Source organism: Dryas octopetala, chromosome 5 (genome assembly GCF_963921425.1).
Source record: "Dryas octopetala chromosome 5, drDryOcto1.1, whole genome shotgun sequence".
NCBI classification, from domain to species: Eukaryota; Viridiplantae; Streptophyta; class Magnoliopsida; order Rosales; family Rosaceae; genus Dryas; species Dryas octopetala.
Genome location: NC_141370.1, coordinates 16812292 through 16831024, shown reverse-complemented (window position 1 = coordinate 16831024; position 18733 = coordinate 16812292). Strand labels below are relative to the sequence as shown.

Sequence of the window (18733 nt, the reverse complement as noted above, 5' to 3'; positions counted from 1 at the left end):
CAATATATGCAATTTATATATGTATATAATATGATCAAACTAACTGATCATATGCCTATGACATATTCGTCTAATTAAGGACACGCATGGCAAGTCTCAATGGACTTTTGCTCTGTTGATAAGGAAAGGAATCCACTCTTGCAAGAAATTAATTAGTTAAAATACATGAGTATTTAATTAGTTAATTAATTATAAACTACTAGACATATAGTTGGTAAGTATTGAATATTTTCTTTTTGGCCACAAGTATTGAATATTTTCTTTAGATCAGAAATTTTCGATTGAATATCATACCACACGAGTCAGCAATTATAAATTATACATAACTTTTTAAGTACTACATAACAGCTAGGTAGGTATATCTGTCAAGGGGTCAAAGACAGCTTTGAAATTGCATTAGCAAGTTCGTTATTTTGTTTGAATCCAAATTGTCAACCAATATTCCACGTACACATCTGACTAGTTGTTTTGAACCCAACCTAATTTTTTTTTTATTTTTTTGTTTAATTTTTGGATTATAGTTAGCTTAACTTTGGCGTGATGAAGAAGGGTAGGACTACCCCCACTTTTGGACAGAATAATGTAAATTACTTAAGTTGTTAGTTAAAGGGAATTAATTTAGAAATGTGTTTTCTATGTATTGAAAAAATCAACCCAAATCAAGGCCAAAGATACATAATTAATTAATATTTGAATGAATTAAAATATGCATGAACCATTGAATCAACAAACCAGGAACCACATTTATACCTTGAAATTAATCAAAGTAGTGGTCGCTGTGTGTAACTTAGTTATGGGTAAAAAGACTTTGATTTCAAGAGAGCTAGAGACACGTGGTCTTTACTAGCTTTCACACTCTATCTTCTAAATTTGAAGTTTCAGTCTCCAAGTGATCTCATTAATTTCCTTTAAGCTTCTTGATAAATTCTTGGATGTTTCCTTTTACATTGCATGAATTTTCTAAATTCAAGTAAGGACAAAGCCACCTTTGCATTCCACTAACTAAATAAATATATAGTTGATCTTGTACCATATATTAATTACAGTTTTTTCTATTAAAATACGTACGTACCTATAAAGTGAAAATTAATATTATAATCTTGAATTTGATGACCCAGGGTTAGTACGTTAGCCAGATATTTTTACTCCACATATATAATGCTTATTCTTTTAATTGATGTGTAAATATATACAAGCATATGATCCCATATATACTAGGATCAACTTCTTAAACGGGATTTCGTCAAAATGTGATGTCTCATAAATTTTGAATGTTGTGAGACATACATCGATTCCATTGAATCAAATCTCGTTTTTAAAATTCCTCAATACGTAATAATATATATATATATATATATATAATCTTCACATCGTAAAATTTCTCGTGTTAAAAATGCATGTGTGATACTATAAGGGGCAGCATCATGCATGACTTTTATTTTTTTGTCAAATTGTTTGGTCAAACTCCAAAGTTGCATCAAATTGTTTGGTAGATTCTCTAATTAACTCGAAGGTTGCATGGACATCATGATAATTCACAGGACAAGCATATATAACGACCTTTCCGCATCCCATTAAGAAGACTATACTATATATATGCGCTTCATATATATATGGTATATGCTCATCAACCACTGATGAGATTGAAGGCTATAATATATGGCATATATTATAAACAGAGAACGTGTTATGTGTATATATATCTCTTTATAATTAACATATCACATGCATGTTATCTCTTTATAACACATCACATGATATAAATATGCCATGTACGTATAATAAGCACGGTCTCCTAATTAAGATAATGTAGCTATAACAAGAGGAGTACTCGTGGATCATAGAAATATAGTAAGGATTCTTATAATATTTTTCTAAGAAATTAATTAAATATAACAGTTCATATATATACTGACTATATTTCGAAATAATAATTATGATATTAATAAGTGTTTGAAGGAGCAAAGAAATTCAACAAACCATCTATAAGGGAAAGAAAACAACGAAGTGGAGGAAGGTTCCTCTCCTTGACGGACCAATTTCACATAATATTTCCACAGAAATTCAAATTTAATCGATGGTCATCATCTTATATATATATATATATATATTTGAATTTTATGTTATAATTACTTGTTTCAATTCTAATTATTTATTAATTATAAATTCAAAAATTATGAATCCATAAATATAATTCATACACACTTAACGCATTATGAATCTATTTTTATTTGTTCACACACCCCTAAATTGATAGTAATACACGATAGAAATAAAAAATCAAACTAAAACAAACATACAAAAAACAAGCAGAAGATCTTTTACCCTAGCCTAGTTTTTTTGCTAACCTAGTTATATATCAATCTACACAAATTTTATAATACATGTACAATTATTAACATATAAATTCTATTAGTATTTGGTAGCATATAGGACCTCAATTACTACGGTAAAACACAATAAGTTTTCCAATTATATCACGTGCTTAATTCCAATATTCATATTCATACATGACCCCCAAGGCCCCAATACTAATCATGCAGCTCCTATAAATAGAGCTCACCTCTTGCATGTTTTCAGCAACCAAGCAAATCGAGAGTAGTACTACACTCAATCGATCTCCTCTGTTTTCAAAAACACATCCTCAAAATTAAACCAAATTAAGCTTCATCAAACAATTGTAGCAAGCAAGCAACTATGGCTCCGATTGTCTCAAAACTTGGCATTATTGGTGCCGGAGTGAGCGGCATAGCAACCGCGAAACAGCTAGCCCATCACAATCCCATCGTCCTCGAGGCCTCTGACTCCATTGGAGGGGTCTGGAGGCATTGCTCTTACCATTCCACTAAGCTTCAGTCCCATCGCCGTGACTATGAATTCTCTGACTTCCCTTGGCCTGACAGAGACAACCCAAGCTATCCTTCTCACCTTGAGGTATTGGACTACGTGAACTCCTACGCAGAGCACTTTGATGTGCTCAAGTTCGTGAGGTTCAGTTCCAAGGTGGTGGAGGTCCGCTTTGTCGGTGACCGGGAGCACCACGGGAGTCTCTCCATGGCGGCCGGTCAGCCGGTGTGGGAAGTTGCTGTGCAGACCAATAATTCAGACACCATTCAGGTTGTTAATCAATCATTTCATATCTGAATGGTATTAATTTTGCAACTGTGGAAAAAAGTGCCTACAAACCCTATTCTTCTTTGAACATAAAGCAGTATGAATTCTATGGTTTTTCTTTGTGGCGTTATTGTTACATAACATCATTTATAAAAGAAGTATATATGTACAAGGCCATTTAAATCAAATTAAGTTTCCCACTATTGTTTTGCTATAGAGATCACAAAAACTAACAATAATAATATATATATATATATGCACCATATTTACTGATCATCATATTACCTATTATGTTAGTATTCTAAGTACGTATATGGTCACCATATTTACTGCACATAGTTTTGTTTAATATTCAATATGTAATTGCATATATACAACATTATCATTTCTGTATTCTAACCCTATTTTGGAAATGATTTTGATTTGTTTTGCTTTGCCTTTTAATTGTGTATTTGTTTCAATTGATTAGTGGTACGCCTTCGAATTCATTGTGGTTTGCATTGGGAAATATGGTGACATACCCAAAATCCCAGAGTTTGACCACAACAAAGGCCCTGAAGTATTTGAAGGTCAGGCTTTGCATGCGCTTGATTACTGCAAACTGGACAAGGACGGAGCTTCTCAATTACTCAAGGATAAGAAGGTGGTGGTTGTTGGCTACAAAAAGTCAGCCATTGATTTAGCTCTGGAGTGTGCCGAGGCAAATCAAGGTAAGTAATATATATATATATATATAGCTCAACAACATGATATCTAGCTATAATATTTCTTTGAACAACAAAATTCTAACTCTGTTTTGGGCATATATGCTGATTACCAATTAATATATATTTTCCATAAATTTGGAGGGTCCCTTACCCCCACTGGCCCAAATATTCCAATATTTTGGTCCCAATAAAAAAAATGGTTAGTACAAGTAGTTGTCATTTTCCACGTTATGGGGTTGGAATTTGCATGGCTATGTATAGATTGCACGCAAGTCATAGTGTTATACATATTAGGCATAGAGCGCGGTCGGAGCGTCAAAGGAAGCAACAATTAAGATGGTTTTGACCAAAAAAAGAAGAAGATGGTTTTGATTCTTTTGACTGCTTGACTGCACATTTTTCAACGATTCCAAATCACATGAACATGATCATTGAAATATTCCACAATATTAGATTTTGACTTAACAATTGCTGGCATCATAAATACTTAGACTTTCAACTTCCCAACACCACCCTTATTAAGTACTTAGTATACAACATTAAAAGTGTTCTATAGGCCTAAAAGAGGTTTAATCTAATGGTCTACAAGTTATGTCATAATTGGTGTAGAATATGCAACATTAAAAGTGTTCTATAGGCCTAAAAGAGGTTTAATCTAATGGTCCACAAGTTATGTCATAATTGGTGTAGAAAAAGAGTTGTTCTATATATATATATATATATATAGCTTTTGCTCTTTATTAAGTCAATTGTTAAGTCAATATTAGATTTTGACTTAACAATTGTTGGCATCATAAATACTTAGACTTTCAACTTCCCAACACCACCCTTATTAAGTACTTAGACTAGCATTTCCTTTACCCATCTGCATAATATGCAACATTAAAAGTGTTCTATAGGCCTAAAAGAGGTTTAATCTAATGGTCTACAAGTTATGTCATAATAGGTGTAGAAAAAGGGTTGTTATATATATAGCTTTTGCTCTTTATTAAGCTGTTATTGATCAGTGTTTTTTTGTATTGACCATGACCTGAATTTTTTTGGTGGTGTTTTCATAAACTTATTGAAGGACCAGAAGGTAAACCATGCACCATGGTAGTAAGGGGTTTACATTGGACGGTTCCCCATTACTGGGTTTGGGGTTTGCCATTTTTCTTGTTCTATTCAACAAGGTCTTCTCAGTTTCTCCACCAAAGGCCTAACCAAACCTTCCTCAGGACCCTCCTCTGCTCCTTACTTTTATCTCCAATGGTAAATCAACACTATCAATTAACATGGGTACAGTTTCTTAATTACTCTGTAGCCAATAACAGAGTGCTAACAGAGTTGGCTGTTGTGTTATGTTTGTTCACAGAGGCGTGCAGTTTCAAAGTTCATTGAATCATATATACTGTGGAAGCTCCCTTTGGAGAAGTATGGACTGAAACCAGACCATCCATTTGAGGAAGACTATGCATCCTGCCAGATGGCTATCATGCCGGAGAATTTCTTCTCTGAGGCTGATAAGGGAAAGATTGTGTTCAAAAGAACAGAATCAAAATGGTGGTTTAACAAAGAAGGAATTGAATTTGATGACAACACTAAGATAAAAGCTGATGTTGTGGTCCTTGCAACTGGGTATGATGGTAAGAAAAAGCTTAAATCCATCTTACCAGAGCCTTTTCGCAGCTTGTTGGAATACCCTTCTGGTATCATACCCTTATACAGGTAAATCTAATGACAATTATGGTTTAGATTTCAAAAGAATTCCAGGTCTTAGAAATATTAAAATTGGAAAGTAATACTTGGAATGTTTCTTCTGCAGGGGAACAATTCATCCTTTGATCCCAAACATGGCTTTTGTGGGTTATCTTGAGAGTGTTTCGAACCTGCACTCATCTGAATTGCGCAGCATATGGCTGGCCAGACTGCTGGATAATAAGTTCAAGCTCCCAAGTGTGGAGCAAATGCTTGAGCAAACAACTAAAGAGGTGGAAGTCATGAAGAAAACAACCAGGTTCTACAAGAGGCATTGCATTTCTACTTATAGCATCAACCACAGTGATGAAATTTGCGAGGAGATGGGGTGGACAACTTGGAGGAAGAATACCTGGTTGGCAGAAGCATTTAGCCCCTATGGCAGTCAAGACTATCTGAAGAAATATTGAACCTTTATGACCTACTAAATTAATAAATTAGAGTTCCTTTACATAATAACTAAGAATAAGGGAAACTCATATGGCTATATACTTACAGTAGAATGATAATGTATCTTGTACTAGCAACTCACAATATCTCAATAAAACATTTCTCTATTGTTTACTTTTCAAAGTCACACAAAAATATGATGTGACAATATTGCAGAAGGGCAAAAAAAAAAGGCAGAGAAATAAACATAGGTTGCTTGCAGAGTTGTCCAGTAATTTGAATAAGCAAAATACCCTCACGATCCACAATGAGAAATTGACAATAACATTAACACTTAGAACCAGATTTATCGCCGCCATCTAAGTTATGTTCAATATATGCAGCTCACAGGAAGACTGTTTCAATGCGGCATAATGCATTGGACATGCCATCAAACTTTTAACCTATGGCTACAATATGATTGAATTTTCCACAGAAAATTGATTTTCTCACTTGCAGCTAGGCATACTTGATTTTCATAGCCAACAAATGTCACAGACGCACAATAGTTTGCTTTCATATGGCAGAAATAATTGCTCTTTTACTTGGGAAAAGTCCAAACGTGGCCAACAGCACTAGTAATAATAATTGGCTTTGAGTCATACAAAAATAAGTACTTGTCTAACCCTATTCTGTAGAGATATAATGCACAGAAGGATGGAAAAACAAGCAGCTAAAACTGGAGAGGTTTAAAGGCTTTGAAGTAGTTTGAGAGTTTCGTCAATATGCTTCTCAGGTTGGAACTGGTTGTTGTAGATGAGTTGAACCACCCCATTCTTGTCGAGAACATAAGTTTGTCTCCCAGGCAATGTCCCAAAAAGATCTGATGGCACTCCCCATTCTTTCCTCAGCTTGTTACCCTCATCACTTAGTAATGTGTATGGAAGTTTGTACTTCTTTGCAAAAGCCTACATAAATTTAAATTTGTAATCAACCTCAAGCATCATTTGTAATGGTTAAACATATAAAGTCATAGTCAATTGTACAATTGCTCAAGCCAGAGGAATGAGGATCTCTACTAAGCCCAATTCTGCTGCACTTCTTGCAGCAGGCAAGCAATACTAAAAGATAAGAGGACTTGCATAATAGCTCAAGTAAGGAAGTCCAATCCACCCAACCAAGCCTTTAATTCGATGACACTAGATAATATAAACACATAGTTCCATACTAGAAAATTGTCACATTACCTTGTGTGATGATGGGTCATCACCACTAATCCCAACAACCTCGGCTCCAGCTTTTTTGAACTTTTCATAAGAATCTCTGAAAGCACAAGCCTAATGAAGTATCAATTTGTCAGTGTCTGCACTAATGAAAGGTACAATCTTTATCTGGGTTTTCTCTGTTCGAATGTGAATTGCATCTCATAAAAAGGAAAACAGGAATCACTGGGAAAAATTAATGTAGGATAATCATAAGCATTATGACATTTAAGCTGACTGAAAACATACTATTAAACAAACTTTTAATGAAAGAAAAAAAATGAAAATTTCAGGCTGCCCACAACACTAAACTAAAAGGAGAATTAAAACATACAACAATGTCGATTTTTTTTAAACCTGTTTGGTGCACCCTGGGGTCTCATCAGCAGGGTAGAAATAGAGAACCACAGGCTTTCCTTTGAACTTGGAGAGGCTGACAGTTTTTCCATCCTGATCTTTCAATGTGAAGGATGGTGGAACCTTACCCTTGTCAACCTGTCAAGAACCAAACAATCATAATTCACAACCAATCAATAAAGCAGCCATATCCCATAAGACAAAACACAACATACTAGAAAATTAAGAGCAATGTACCTTAGCACAAATGACATTCTTCCCAGAAGAAGAAGATGGGACTGGCAAAGAGGAAGCATTGGAGAACTTGAGGCCATAAAATTGAGAATGTGATGATGATTTAGAGACAATTGGGAGGAGGGTTTGAGAAGATGGGTAGTGTCTAGGAGTTTGAGTGGGGAGTAGAGAGGGGAAGTGGTGCTTAGGAAGAGAGAGGGAAGCCATCAGAAGAAAACCCAGAGAGGAATATGAGGAATGAGGTGTGTGGTGGATGAAACTAGTGTCCTAAACTTCTTCTTTGAAGCCTCTTTTTTGTTGTTTTTTTACTACACTTGTTGGAGGAAGATAAGGGAGAGTGTTGTGTTGGGAATGTGTTGGCTGTTGGGAAGAAGATGGGGATACCGATAGATTGGCTTTTGAGTTTTGGGCGTGGACGATTGCTGACCCCAACCTTTCTATTGCTACGATTTTTACGTGGACTATTCTCTACAATTGAGGAATGACTCAATGAGCCCCCATTTGCAAAACGTTACTGATAAATATTGCAAAGCAACAAAGTGTAATTAAGTTGATCCATGTTTGTGGGAGCTTTGTATCTATAATCGGTGTGTGGGAGTGGTTCCTCTTTGGGCTGTTGGTTGGGCTGAATTTTTCTTATGTGGACTTCATTGGCTAGGCTTAGAAATTTATTTTAAAAAAACTTTTCAGCCCTTCAAGTAGATCCGTCCTTGGCAAATGGCAATCCTTGACGAAAATAGTTAACTCTCCTCATCCATCTCCCAATCATCATACAATTTTGGTTAAATTGCATTTTTGGTCTCTACAGTTTTAATCACTTTTCACTTTTATTTCGTAATTTTAATTTTAACAATTTTAGTGATATACTTTCATAACAATTGCAAGAAAGTTCCAAATGTTAACTCCGTCTATTTTGAAGATAAAATTTGATATGACATGCGCGTTAACCCCATTTATTCAAGATGGAACTATCCAAAATATTCATGTACGAGCTAAACACTTATGTCCCACTTCAAATTTATATCTTTAAAATGGACAGATTTAACATTTTAGACTTGATTGCAATTATGAAAATACAAAATTAAAATTGTCAAAATTGAAATTACGGAACGAAAGTAAAAAATGAGTGAGGTTTGAAGTTAAGAAAAATATTTGATTAATCTAATAAAACTATTTCTTACAGTTTCTCATAATTAGTCCTTTTATTAGAGTAAACATGACAAAAAATTTTATTGTTTATTTTAGAGCAAGGAAAAAATAAAAAATAATAGGCTTATTAGCACATTTGCCCCCTGACTTTTAGGTTTTTTCTCACTTTACCCCCTTACATTTATTTGTTTCATATAACCCCTTGAACTTTTATGCCGTTTCCCACGTTGCCCGATTCCGTCAACACCACCATTAGAAATGCTGACGTGGAAGGATAATTTTATTATTTCAACCGTAAAATATATTTAAAATAATATTTAAATTAATAAAATAATAAACTTTAAATTAAAATAATATTAAAAAAATAAAATCTTTATGATGTCCCGCCTTCGCTCTGCTTAGATCCGCCCCACGTAGCCCAGCCCAGCCCCGCCCTTGCTCTGCCCCTCCCCACCCTACGCAGCCCAGCCCCAACTTGGCCCACCCCCACCCAGCCCCTCCCTCACCCCCTCCTCCCCCTCCTCAGCCCCATTGCACAATCCAGAGAAACTTTTTTAAAAAATTTTAAATTTTTGATTGAATTAAAATTTCAGTTTTATATTTTTAAATAAAAAATGTGAGAGGGTTGCCAACATGACATATTGGGTCCCACAAATTACCACGTGGCACAAACATGGCAAAGATTGGTCCTTTGTGGCTGAAAAGATGAAAATATCCTACCACGTAGACGCTACGTCAGCATTTCTAACGGCGGTGTTGACGGAGTTGACGGAATTGGACAACGTGGGAAACGACATAAAAGTTCAGGGGATTATATGAGACAAATAAATATAAAGGGATAAAGTGAAAAAAAATTTAAAAATCAAGGGGCAAATGTGCTAATAAGCCAAAATAATAAACGAAAGGAAAGCGTATAATTGTGATCCCGCGAAATCTTCAAAGAAAAAGAACGAAGCGTGCTCCAATCAAAACCGGCATTGAAGAGACAGTGTTCCAAAGTTGAACCGGGCGAGTCAAACTGGTAATAAACCCTAAAACCCTAAACTCAGTCATTCTTAGTACTTTGTCTGCTCAAAAATGGAATATAGAATTGAGGTTATTGAATTGTGATCAGGATTAGGTGTTCACTGCGTTGAGTTGGGAAACATTGAGTTATGGAGGGTTTCCAGAATTGGGTTGCAAAAATCTCGAAAGACCCAAAATTGAGCTCTTCTTCCTTCGACGGTCGCCGTGGGAGTGAAGGACTCTCCGCCGCCTTATCTTCTTCTGACCAGTTCCGTGTTGTAGCCGCCAGACCTCCCAGGTACCACTCTCTCCTCTGCTTGTACTAGACTTTTGCTCATCCCCTTTAAATTTCATATGTGGCATTTGGGTTGCGTTTGATTCGACTTTGACTTTGTTATCCTATGATGGGAGGAGGCTTGGTTTTGTGTTCTTTACAGCTATGAAAGCTTATTAAGCTTTGGCAATAGTGATTCTTAAACCAGTTTCTACTTGGTGTATAAAGGCTATTCTAAAAACTGGCAATTCTGGGTTTTTCTTTTTTTTCAATAATGATTTTCCCAAAATTGGTTTTGTGTTCTTTACAGTGAATGCATATTAAGATTTGGCAATAGTGATTCTCAAAACCAGTTTTTATTTGTGTTTAAAAGAGTTGAGGTTGATGTACGAAGGCTATTCTAAAATCTGCCAATTCAGGTTATTAGACTTGTGATTTCAGGGGCTAAGCTCCAGTCAGTAGTCTAAATTGCAAAAGTTTCGAGAAATCTAGGAAAGCTTTGCATGTCTCGATGTTAAATGAACTGCAGTAATTGGATATTGTCTTTGTCTTGTTCTTCTTTTTCTTACCCTGAACTGGCGATATTCCATGTCTACTTGCAGACAAGTAGTATCACTGTGGACGTGCTCAAAGATCGGTGCAATTTGCTTTGTTGCTGGAATGGTTGTTGGTTACACACTGAAGCGACGCGTCCGAAACTGGGCTTCCAGACTTCTCAAGAGATTGAGAGATGACTGATTGCACCTGCCACTCCATTTAATGTGTTAGTATCCACAGATAAAAGATTTTCCAACAACAGTTGTTTTTGCTTTAGAAAGATTGCAATTTTGTGAAGTTTTTTGGCTTCTATACTGACAATGCGTCTCACCTGTTTCAAAAGATACTGTTATTTCTGTGTTTACTGATAATGTTTACCCTAAGTTTTAAGTTACTCATGAGGCTGATTCTCAGGTTCTTTTCCTGCTGAATGCTTTTCCCTTATTTTTCAATTCTTGCATCTGCCAGATTCAATCTTTGTCATATACTCGCATGTTCTACGTGATTCAAGAACAAGATTGACTTCCATCAAAATTTTAATAGGGTCACATGCATACTCAATGTCAGATTTTGTTTTGTCATTATTTCTTATTATGAATTAGGTAGATCCACTGTTTGTATTCTTGAGGTCTATTTTCTTTATCATTGTTTGGGAGTGTTATTCTGTAATTCAATATTCTTATCAAAATTAATTTGTATTCTCTTTGCTCACATGCATTACAGTATGCTTCTAAGTGCTAACCCAGCTCCTATATTATATCAAATACTAATTATATGATAAGAATACAATGTGGAGTGGATGCTACAAGAGATCCCTTATTTAAAGAATCCTTAATGGAACGAGCCTGTATATATATTATTCTCATATTGAAAATTATAAATCAACACTATGGGACATGTTTGATGAGCTTGAAAGTATATCAGACTAGACTAATATATTTAGTTATAAAGGACAACAATTAATTAATGGGATGAGATGAGATGAGATAGAAGGAGAGGAACAAAGATGGCTCTTCTCCCGCCATTGACATGGCCCTGTTCTACTGGCTGTTTGAATAAATTAATGAATAATTAAGTTCTTTAAAACCACAAATGGTGAACCTCACCAATGTTATGAGGAACAAAACCAAATTATCCGTTTGGATGTGTCTTTTCAAACGTTGATTCAGAATTCGAGCTCCAGCAAATCAAAGAGGTGAAGGAGATGGTGGTTTATTTCAAGACATCTCAGAAATATTTGCAAAGAGTCAAATTGGCTGCAAACAATTTGAAGCTCAATTCACGGAGGATGTTCTCAGTGACAAGCTGCTGCTGCAGCTGTTGGTTTAATGGAAGATTTCTCAATACTATTTGAAGTCCTCAAACAAACAAAGATTGGGGACGAAATCTTCAGTCACCTCAACCACCACATCATGTGCTTGTTACAACCATTGATGGAGGTTGTAACAAGTTTGAAGCTCGAGGACAAGCACAATTTGGAAGTTAACGAATTTAGGATAAAGTTAAAGGCTGCTTTGCACGTGATCCCTTGCAACAACAAGAGATTAATCACTCGTGTGTTGGATGATTTGGGTTGTTCACTCGCATGTCTCTTTTGCATACGAAGACAGCAAATGCTAGTGAATTTAGGAGAGGCTCTAAATTAAGGAATTTAGAGCAGGTTATAGAGAATGTAGGCGGATATGTGATAAACAATTATTAGATTGTGCTTATTACGAATTAGGTGGAGATGTGATCTTTGTTAGTCATCAATGTATTTTGAAAATAAATAGCCGGACATAGAATATATATATATATATATAATAAACAATTTGGATTTACATCTTTTGAGCCACTATATATCATTACACATATATAGGGAAATTTTCAAGTAAAAAGTAAGGATCATCTCTGGAGTCTGGACCTACAATTAAATGATCGAAATTGTTCATACTTTAGAACATAATTCAAACTCTTTAGCCAACATCATTTCAATTTTATCCAATGGTATGACCAAACAATTGCTAATTTAGCTGATTTTTTACAAGATAACCTTTGAGAATAGACCTAAAACATGAACGGTTCCAATTATGAAACTGCACTGCCAGATGGTACCTAGAGAAATTGTTCTTACTTAACATCCTTACTTGAATGAGACTGTACATATATTTGTTTTCTTTTATAGATCGATAATCCGAATGAATACAAAGAATAGTTGCTTGGTATATTGATGGTGATCCTCCAGCTTTAGAAATACTCCTTGTGGAATTCAAAGCGTGTGGATGTCTTATGACTGAGCTCATGTGATAGCATCTTCAGCTGCTTTGCCAACATTGGCATCCCACAGTAGAATACCCCTGCAAATTAACAGATTCTTTAAACTTCTTGATTCATTAGTTTTATTTTTGTATCAGATACACGTCCCATAAGATAAACAAAAAAAAAAAAAAAAAAAATCATGCAGTTGATCATTTAACCGATATGATCCAGTTATTGTAACATTCTTGGTTTGAAAGTGCATATGGCACTGCCATTAGCGATTCAATTCTGGTAGAATATCTTTACCTACTGTTGAGAACGGATGCTTGGAAGCTATCTTGGTAAACACTTCTTTCCAATTTGGTCTTGCAAAGTGAGTCCTTACCTGCATCCCATCAATGTTGAAAGGTCATAAATTGCTTAAAAAGTGAAAAATATGTCAATCTTATTAGTACTCTAGTTCCTCAAATTTACTGCTTGCCATTTGGTGATTGGCAATGGCAAGTGGCAGAGAATGGTTATAGGACTTGCAAAATTGAAAGAAGTGTGTATCAACTATAATGGTGAAGAAAGACCATACTCGGGTGCCAGATAGGATGTCAACACCATGTTTGGCATGGTTGAGAGCTTGGACCATGGTGATTAGAGTCGACCTTGCATCACCCTCTTCATACACACTCGTAAGATAGTTGTGCAGTTCAATCTGACCCTGTTTAAGAGAATAGGATAACAGGGTCACTTTGCAGATCATCCCTAGCCAATACAATTATTATGTAAAATGATTAAAAGTCATGCTTTACTTTGTGATCCATTTCTGCAACCTCATCCATGACTCCTTTAAACCACTCAAAAGAGCCAGGTTCTCTGGTAACCCAATAGAAGTGAGCATTTGTAATCTTCTGTGATTTCTTCTTTTCACCGGGTGTTAAACTTGAAGACGTAAAACTGTTAAGGCTGTCGTCCGATCTACTAGTTTCTGTATTTGAATCCTAGGTCATGCATACGTTATAACTTAAGTACCAAGAAGAGAAAAATATATAAGATTACAGAAATATTGTACTTAGATGTTGTGAATTTTACCATTTGTTCTTCTGATGTTCTTGTGGTGTTAAGAAGATCTCGAAGAATGCTTATGAAAGGAGTGGCTCCAATCCCAAGCCCCACGAGGAGCAAGACATCATAATTTCGATAGTCCTGTGCTGGTGCCCCATATGGACCGTCGACAAACAATCTGGGTTGGCTGCATTGATCTTACATGTACTGTGTTAATGTTGGCACAATATGCTGAAGCTAAATCTCAGAAGCTACATTTGCTTAGGTGTTCATACCATCTCTGATCCAGATTTCCCAGCTGGAAAGGTCTCGTTTGATGAACTAAAGATGATGAATCATCTCCCTCAGTAATGGCTTGCTTCAGTTCTCGTGTCCAGTCTCCTACTGTTCGGATATGAACACTGAGGTACTCATCTCCTGGTCCTGAGGTAATGGAAAATGGGTGCCTGGAAATAATAAAGGGATGGTTTGGTACTTAGCACATAATAACATTTCGTGAAAAAATGGGAGAGGCTGAGAAGGGAAGATGAAGGTGTATTGAAAAAATCCCACTCACCATTCAAATGGGGAGATTGTTGGGCATTGTAGAAATATGTATTGCCCGCTTCTGTACTTAAATCCAGGTGGCTTGGACATGATTAAGCTAAACACATTTCCTGGTAGGACTGAAACCTGTTAGAGACCAACAATATTGTGTTATTAAACTTCCACTTTCATAATCGAGTCTTGGACATCTTTGATCCTTTCATCTGTAATATTGCAGAAAATTGTCTCACAAAAACTAATTGTCATTTACAAATTATCAGTTACCTTTAATATCTTAACTGAGTAGTGCTTTGATCTACATGTTCGCAGACTGCGCTCTGCTATATAGAGCAACAATGGAACAGAGATGTACATCCATGTCTGGTAATTAGGAAGTATGAGAATCAGCTAATAAATAAATCTTATGTTGTAAATTGTAATTTTAATATATTATTGTTCTAATTTCTTACCGTTTTCTGATACCACTTATGCGCCAAATACAAACGGCTTCCATGGATGAGTAGCAAAATGTAGACCAGACCTAGCAGATGATGAGAATACCAGAATGCATTAAATCCAGTCAATCTGTTGAAGGGCACAGGAAGCCTCACCATATTTCTCCGAAATCGTGGTGCTGCTAGTGTGGAGGAGATGGCTATTAAAATGACCATTAGAATTCCAGTCACACCTTCAGCTCCGGTAAGCAGGACTTTGTAGGTGGGCTTTTTGTCATGGAAATCAGAGTCTAGAAGGGCAAATTTTTCCGGAGATGAGTTTACCAGGCGAGGAAAGTCACATGACAGATGGTTACCAGCATGAAGGATTATCCCAATGCCTATAGCAAATGCAATCATCTGTGGTATAGTAAGAATTTGAAAGAAAATGTCAAACAGTTGTGACTTAAAGAAAGCAATTGTCCAACAGTTGATCCTCACTTCATGTAACCTTTTGAGTGGTGACTAGACCTTTACCTTGTGGAAATTAATGTTGTCGTCGAAGGGGATGAAGGACCTAGCTCTTGTGGACCGAAGCCATGTCAGTGTGTTTCGACAAACGGGTAGAAGGATGAGAGCCATGTTAAGCTTGAGAGTCTCTGCAGCTCCTTTAGCCACTGGCAAGCAATAGTGCATGACTTGAAATGCTGCCTTGTTTCTGTATTGGTAGAATTTCCAGGCAAAAAGGGAAGCAATTGCAATAACCCACAACAATAAAATCCAACCCCGCTGCCAATTCTCTAGAATAAGACACTGAAGTGAAGCGCTTACTCTCCTCACCAGATTCTTGGGCATGAAGGAACTCAGGTTCTGACTCCAAGCTACACTTGCTGTGCTCAGTGGTCTGCTGTAGTTTATATATACATCTCTTTGTAGAAGCAGTGCTTCCAATTGCCATAACTGATTAAACGGTAAAATTAATAACATAAGACCCACAAAGACCACTCACATGGTTATTATAATTTGAAGGTTGTTCATTTTTACCTCAATATAACCGAAGTTCTCAGGATCTAGTTCTTCCATTATTAATGAAGCATATTCTTCAGCTTGTTCTTTGAGCTTGGATAGCTTGTTTGCAGAAGCACTGAGCATTATAAGCTGTAATTGAAAGAGACAAAACTTAAGCAACTAAACTTCATTAGATTGTGGCAAGATTTAATATGCATGCATAAGCGAATGGGGCACTAATTATCCTATGGTTTGCATTTTCCATAATTGGCTTGATGCATATAATAACTTATACATTAAGTTATATTCCTTAAGATGCTACAAACCAATGCACAGTCATTTTTGTCCAATCTAATTTACTTTTTAAACAGCCAAAAAACCATTATCTTGTATTAGACAATTAAGTATATAGCAGGAAATCACCAAACAAAACGAATTACTAGGAAATTAAGCAATGTTAATTCGATAGGATTTCTCTTTCCCCCAGAGAACAATTTTTACCTCTTGCACTCCCTCCCTTGTAATTCTTCCATCTTCATTGCTATCCGCCCTGAAAATATTCCAAAAAATAAGATTAGAAGAAAAAACTTCTTACCAGCCAAACACCGAAGTAATGGACTTTCTATCTTTTACTTTTTTATTTTTATCCAATTCTAGGTGACAAAAGCATGAACTAATTTTTTTTAACCAGCAAAATACACAACCACATAGCTAATCGATGTGGGAAATTTTTTCTCTTTTGGTCAACTAAGACAAGTGCACCACTGAACATCAACTTCATTGTCTGAGTGCATTAATCTTGGATGGTCTCGCTTTTACTCACAGTAACATTAAGAAGGTAATTACACTATAGCAGTAAAAAGACGGCAATACAAAACTAATCAACGGTTCAAAATTGAGAGAGAGAGAGGCCCACATACATGTCAAAGAAAATTTGAAGACGCGCGTCAAAGCTGTGGTCCGAAATCTGGAGCCAAAAGTCGCGAAGCTCTTGTTTGGTTATTTTGGTAATCTTCTGCTGCCTCCTCCTCGCCAACGCATCAAATATCCCCACCGCAAACTCCGCCGAGTCCACCATCCCTTCACATTCAGTAGTTCAGTACATTCCAATCATTTTCTCGGCAGCCAAACAAACAATGAAATTAACAAATTAATTACGCTTAATTAAACTTGCACTTTAAGTAATTAATTAATGAATGAATTGCTACCTATACATTCACCGAAGTCTGCTCTTGCGAGCAAGCCGTCCTTGGCGAGCGAGTCGAACCTCGCCTCCACTTGTTTCCACAGCGCCTCCTCACCGCCATTTTCTCCGGTACTAGTAGTACTCTTGCTGATGAACCTCAAGCCGTTGAGAGCTCGCTGCGCGCTCGATCTCGTCCGCTGAAGCTTCGCTTTGAGCCTGCGAACCTCGCGAGCTGAGAGAGTAGTAGTGAGGTCCACGGCTGACGAGGAATTAGACGCGGCGGTGGTCCTCGACGATGCCGATCTGATCAGCCACCCGAACGTCCGGCGAATGCTCCGCGACGTAGCCGAGAGGCTCCGTCCTAAAATTCCTCCGTTTGCCGCCTCCTCCAACGACGAGTCGTTTGCAACAGGAGCTGGCGCCGGAGCGACGCTGCATACTAAAATGGAGTCGTCGTCGTCGTTGAGCTCCAATGTGACTTCCACCAAGTCTTTGTTGTCGTCGTGGTGATTGTTGTGCCGCCTGAGGTCGTTGAGAAACATCGGCAACATTGCGCCACCAACGGATGATCCTCTGGAGTAGTCTTCCGGTAATTCAAATCCAGGGCTGTCATTTGAGCTGCGCCTGGAGCCAAACGACGTCGTCGGCGACGTCATTGTTATTAATTAAATTCAGGTTTTATTTGGGTCTCTGTCTCAGGTTTGTGTTGTAAAACTAAGAGCGGTGGAGGTGGAGGCTTGGGTCACACGTTTGGGGTCCAAAAAACAAGACAAACACCTCCCAACCGATTCGCTACACACGATTTCAACGCATTCTGCCTAGTCATGCTACCTCTCTAGAGTAGTTGAGATTTTCTTCTCTCTCTCAAACCAAATGTCTCCCCAACAATTATTCCACTTACAGAAACTTATATATGCATGCACTTATTCTTTCTTAAATTAAATAAAGATATAATTAAGTTTAGGTTTTAAAAAAAAAAAAAAAAAACAGTTTTTAGATGAAGATTTGGAATGTTTTAAAATTTATAAGAAAATTTTTTTTATTTATAATAATTTATATAAAAAAAAATTAATTCATAATAAAGTTCTTTTAATTTATAAAAAAAATTTTAATTTATAATAAAGTTCTTCTCTAATTTGAAGAGTATTTACCCCTATTTAAATGGTGTTTCTTGGAGCCCAAAATCTTAGAGTTAAAACTTAACATAAAGCCGTCAAAAAATAAAAATAAAAAAACTTAATTAAAAACCCTAAATCACTACCAATTTTAATCTAAAAAAGACTTATAAAATGGATTGCATTCTAAGTCTCCTTTAAATAAATATAACTAATATTTGATTTGACCATTTTTCAAATTAAGAAATTAAAGAGTGAGTAAGAAACAATTAGAGGCTCTATGTACGTATAGTCTACGTATTAACAAGTTCATGTCTCCCACTCCTACAGCCCATGAGGCAGCCTAGATAGCTAGCAATATTGTTGGTGGTCTTTTGTACACGTATGGCCGTTCCAATTAATTACGATGCTAATTTTTCTTTTGGGAGA

General features: G+C 36.4%; 4 protein-coding genes across 4 annotated transcripts; 2 read left to right on the top strand and 2 right to left on the bottom strand.

Annotated features, from left to right (window-relative positions):
* Window positions 1-2688: 2688 nt before the first annotated feature.
* On the top strand, window positions 2689-6354 carry FMO1 (flavin-dependent monooxygenase 1). The gene is made up of 5 exons (XM_086244395.1): window positions 2689-3117; window positions 3584-3824; window positions 4891-5072; window positions 5176-5528; window positions 5626-6354. Exons 1-5 carry the CDS (start codon window positions 2698-2700, stop codon window positions 5966-5968), a joined length of 1539 nt encoding a protein of 512 aa, XP_086100521.1. The 5' UTR covers window positions 2689-2697; the 3' UTR covers window positions 5969-6354.
* A 154-nt stretch (window positions 6355-6508) lies between these two features.
* Window positions 6509-8148, bottom strand: PRXQ (Thioredoxin superfamily protein). Its single transcript, XM_086244394.1, has 4 exons — window positions 7784-8148; window positions 7547-7684; window positions 7175-7264; window positions 6509-6895 (listed from the first exon to the last, which is right to left on the bottom strand). The coding sequence occupies exons 1-4, from the start codon at window positions 7985-7987 to the stop codon at window positions 6677-6679; spliced, it is 651 nt and encodes a 216-aa protein (XP_086100520.1). The 5' UTR covers window positions 7988-8148; the 3' UTR covers window positions 6509-6676.
* A 1724-nt stretch (window positions 8149-9872) lies between these two features.
* Window positions 9873-11368, top strand: LOC147285017 (uncharacterized). The gene is made up of 3 exons (XM_086245235.1): window positions 9873-9950; window positions 10044-10232; window positions 10811-11368. Exons 2-3 carry the CDS (start codon window positions 10084-10086, stop codon window positions 10944-10946), a joined length of 285 nt encoding a protein of 94 aa, XP_086101361.1. The 5' UTR covers window positions 9873-9950; window positions 10044-10083; the 3' UTR covers window positions 10947-11368.
* Window positions 11369-12863: 1495 nt separating this feature from the next.
* LOC147285016 (Riboflavin synthase-like superfamily protein) lies at window positions 12864-17845 on the bottom strand. Its single transcript, XM_086244834.1, has 14 exons — window positions 17212-17845; window positions 16924-17083; window positions 16505-16553; window positions 16040-16153; window positions 15533-15955; window positions 15032-15415; window positions 14847-14942; window positions 14593-14708; window positions 14298-14482; window positions 14064-14233; window positions 13784-13972; window positions 13564-13692; window positions 13290-13368; window positions 12864-13081 (listed from the first exon to the last, which is right to left on the bottom strand). Exons 1-14 carry the CDS (start codon window positions 17843-17845, stop codon window positions 12972-12974), a joined length of 2838 nt encoding a protein of 945 aa, XP_086100960.1. The 3' UTR covers window positions 12864-12971.
* Between the last annotated feature and the right edge of the window lie 888 nt (window positions 17846-18733).

Excerpts from the sequence above, each read along its gene's own strand:
- FMO1 (XM_086244395.1), top strand. The coding sequence starts at position 2,698 with ATGGCTCCGATTGTCTCAAAACTTGGCATTATTGGTGCCGGAGTGAGC. Across the intron at positions 3,825-4,890 it reads GTGTGCCGAGGCAAATCAAG|GACCAGAAGGTAAACCATGC; the intron begins GTAAGTAATATA and ends AACTTATTGAAG. Across the intron at positions 5,073-5,175 it reads CCTTACTTTTATCTCCAATG|AGGCGTGCAGTTTCAAAGTT; the intron begins GTAAATCAACAC and ends GTTTGTTCACAG.
- PRXQ (XM_086244394.1), bottom strand. The coding sequence starts at position 7,987 with ATGGCTTCCCTCTCTCTTCCTAAGCACCACTTCCCCTCTCTACTCCCC. Across the intron at positions 7,685-7,783 it reads AGAATGTCATTTGTGCTAAG|GTTGACAAGGGTAAGGTTCC; the intron begins GTACATTGCTCT and ends GGTTCTTGACAG. Across the intron at positions 7,265-7,546 it reads CCCCAGGGTGCACCAAACAG|GCTTGTGCTTTCAGAGATTC; the intron begins GTTTAAAAAAAA and ends ATACTTCATTAG.
- LOC147285017 (XM_086245235.1), top strand. The coding sequence starts at position 10,084 with ATGGAGGGTTTCCAGAATTGGGTTGCAAAAATCTCGAAAGACCCAAAA. Across the intron at positions 10,233-10,810 it reads GTAGCCGCCAGACCTCCCAG|ACAAGTAGTATCACTGTGGA; the intron begins GTACCACTCTCT and ends GTCTACTTGCAG.
- LOC147285016 (XM_086244834.1), bottom strand. The coding sequence starts at position 17,845 with ATGACGTCGCCGACGACGTCGTTTGGCTCCAGGCGCAGCTCAAATGAC. Across the intron at positions 16,554-16,923 it reads CTTCAAATTTTCTTTGACAT|GGCGGATAGCAATGAAGATG; the intron begins GTATGTGGGCCT and ends GAATATTTTCAG. Across the intron at positions 13,082-13,289 it reads GCATCCGTTCTCAACAGTAG|GGGTATTCTACTGTGGGATG; the intron begins GTAAAGATATTC and ends GTTAATTTGCAG.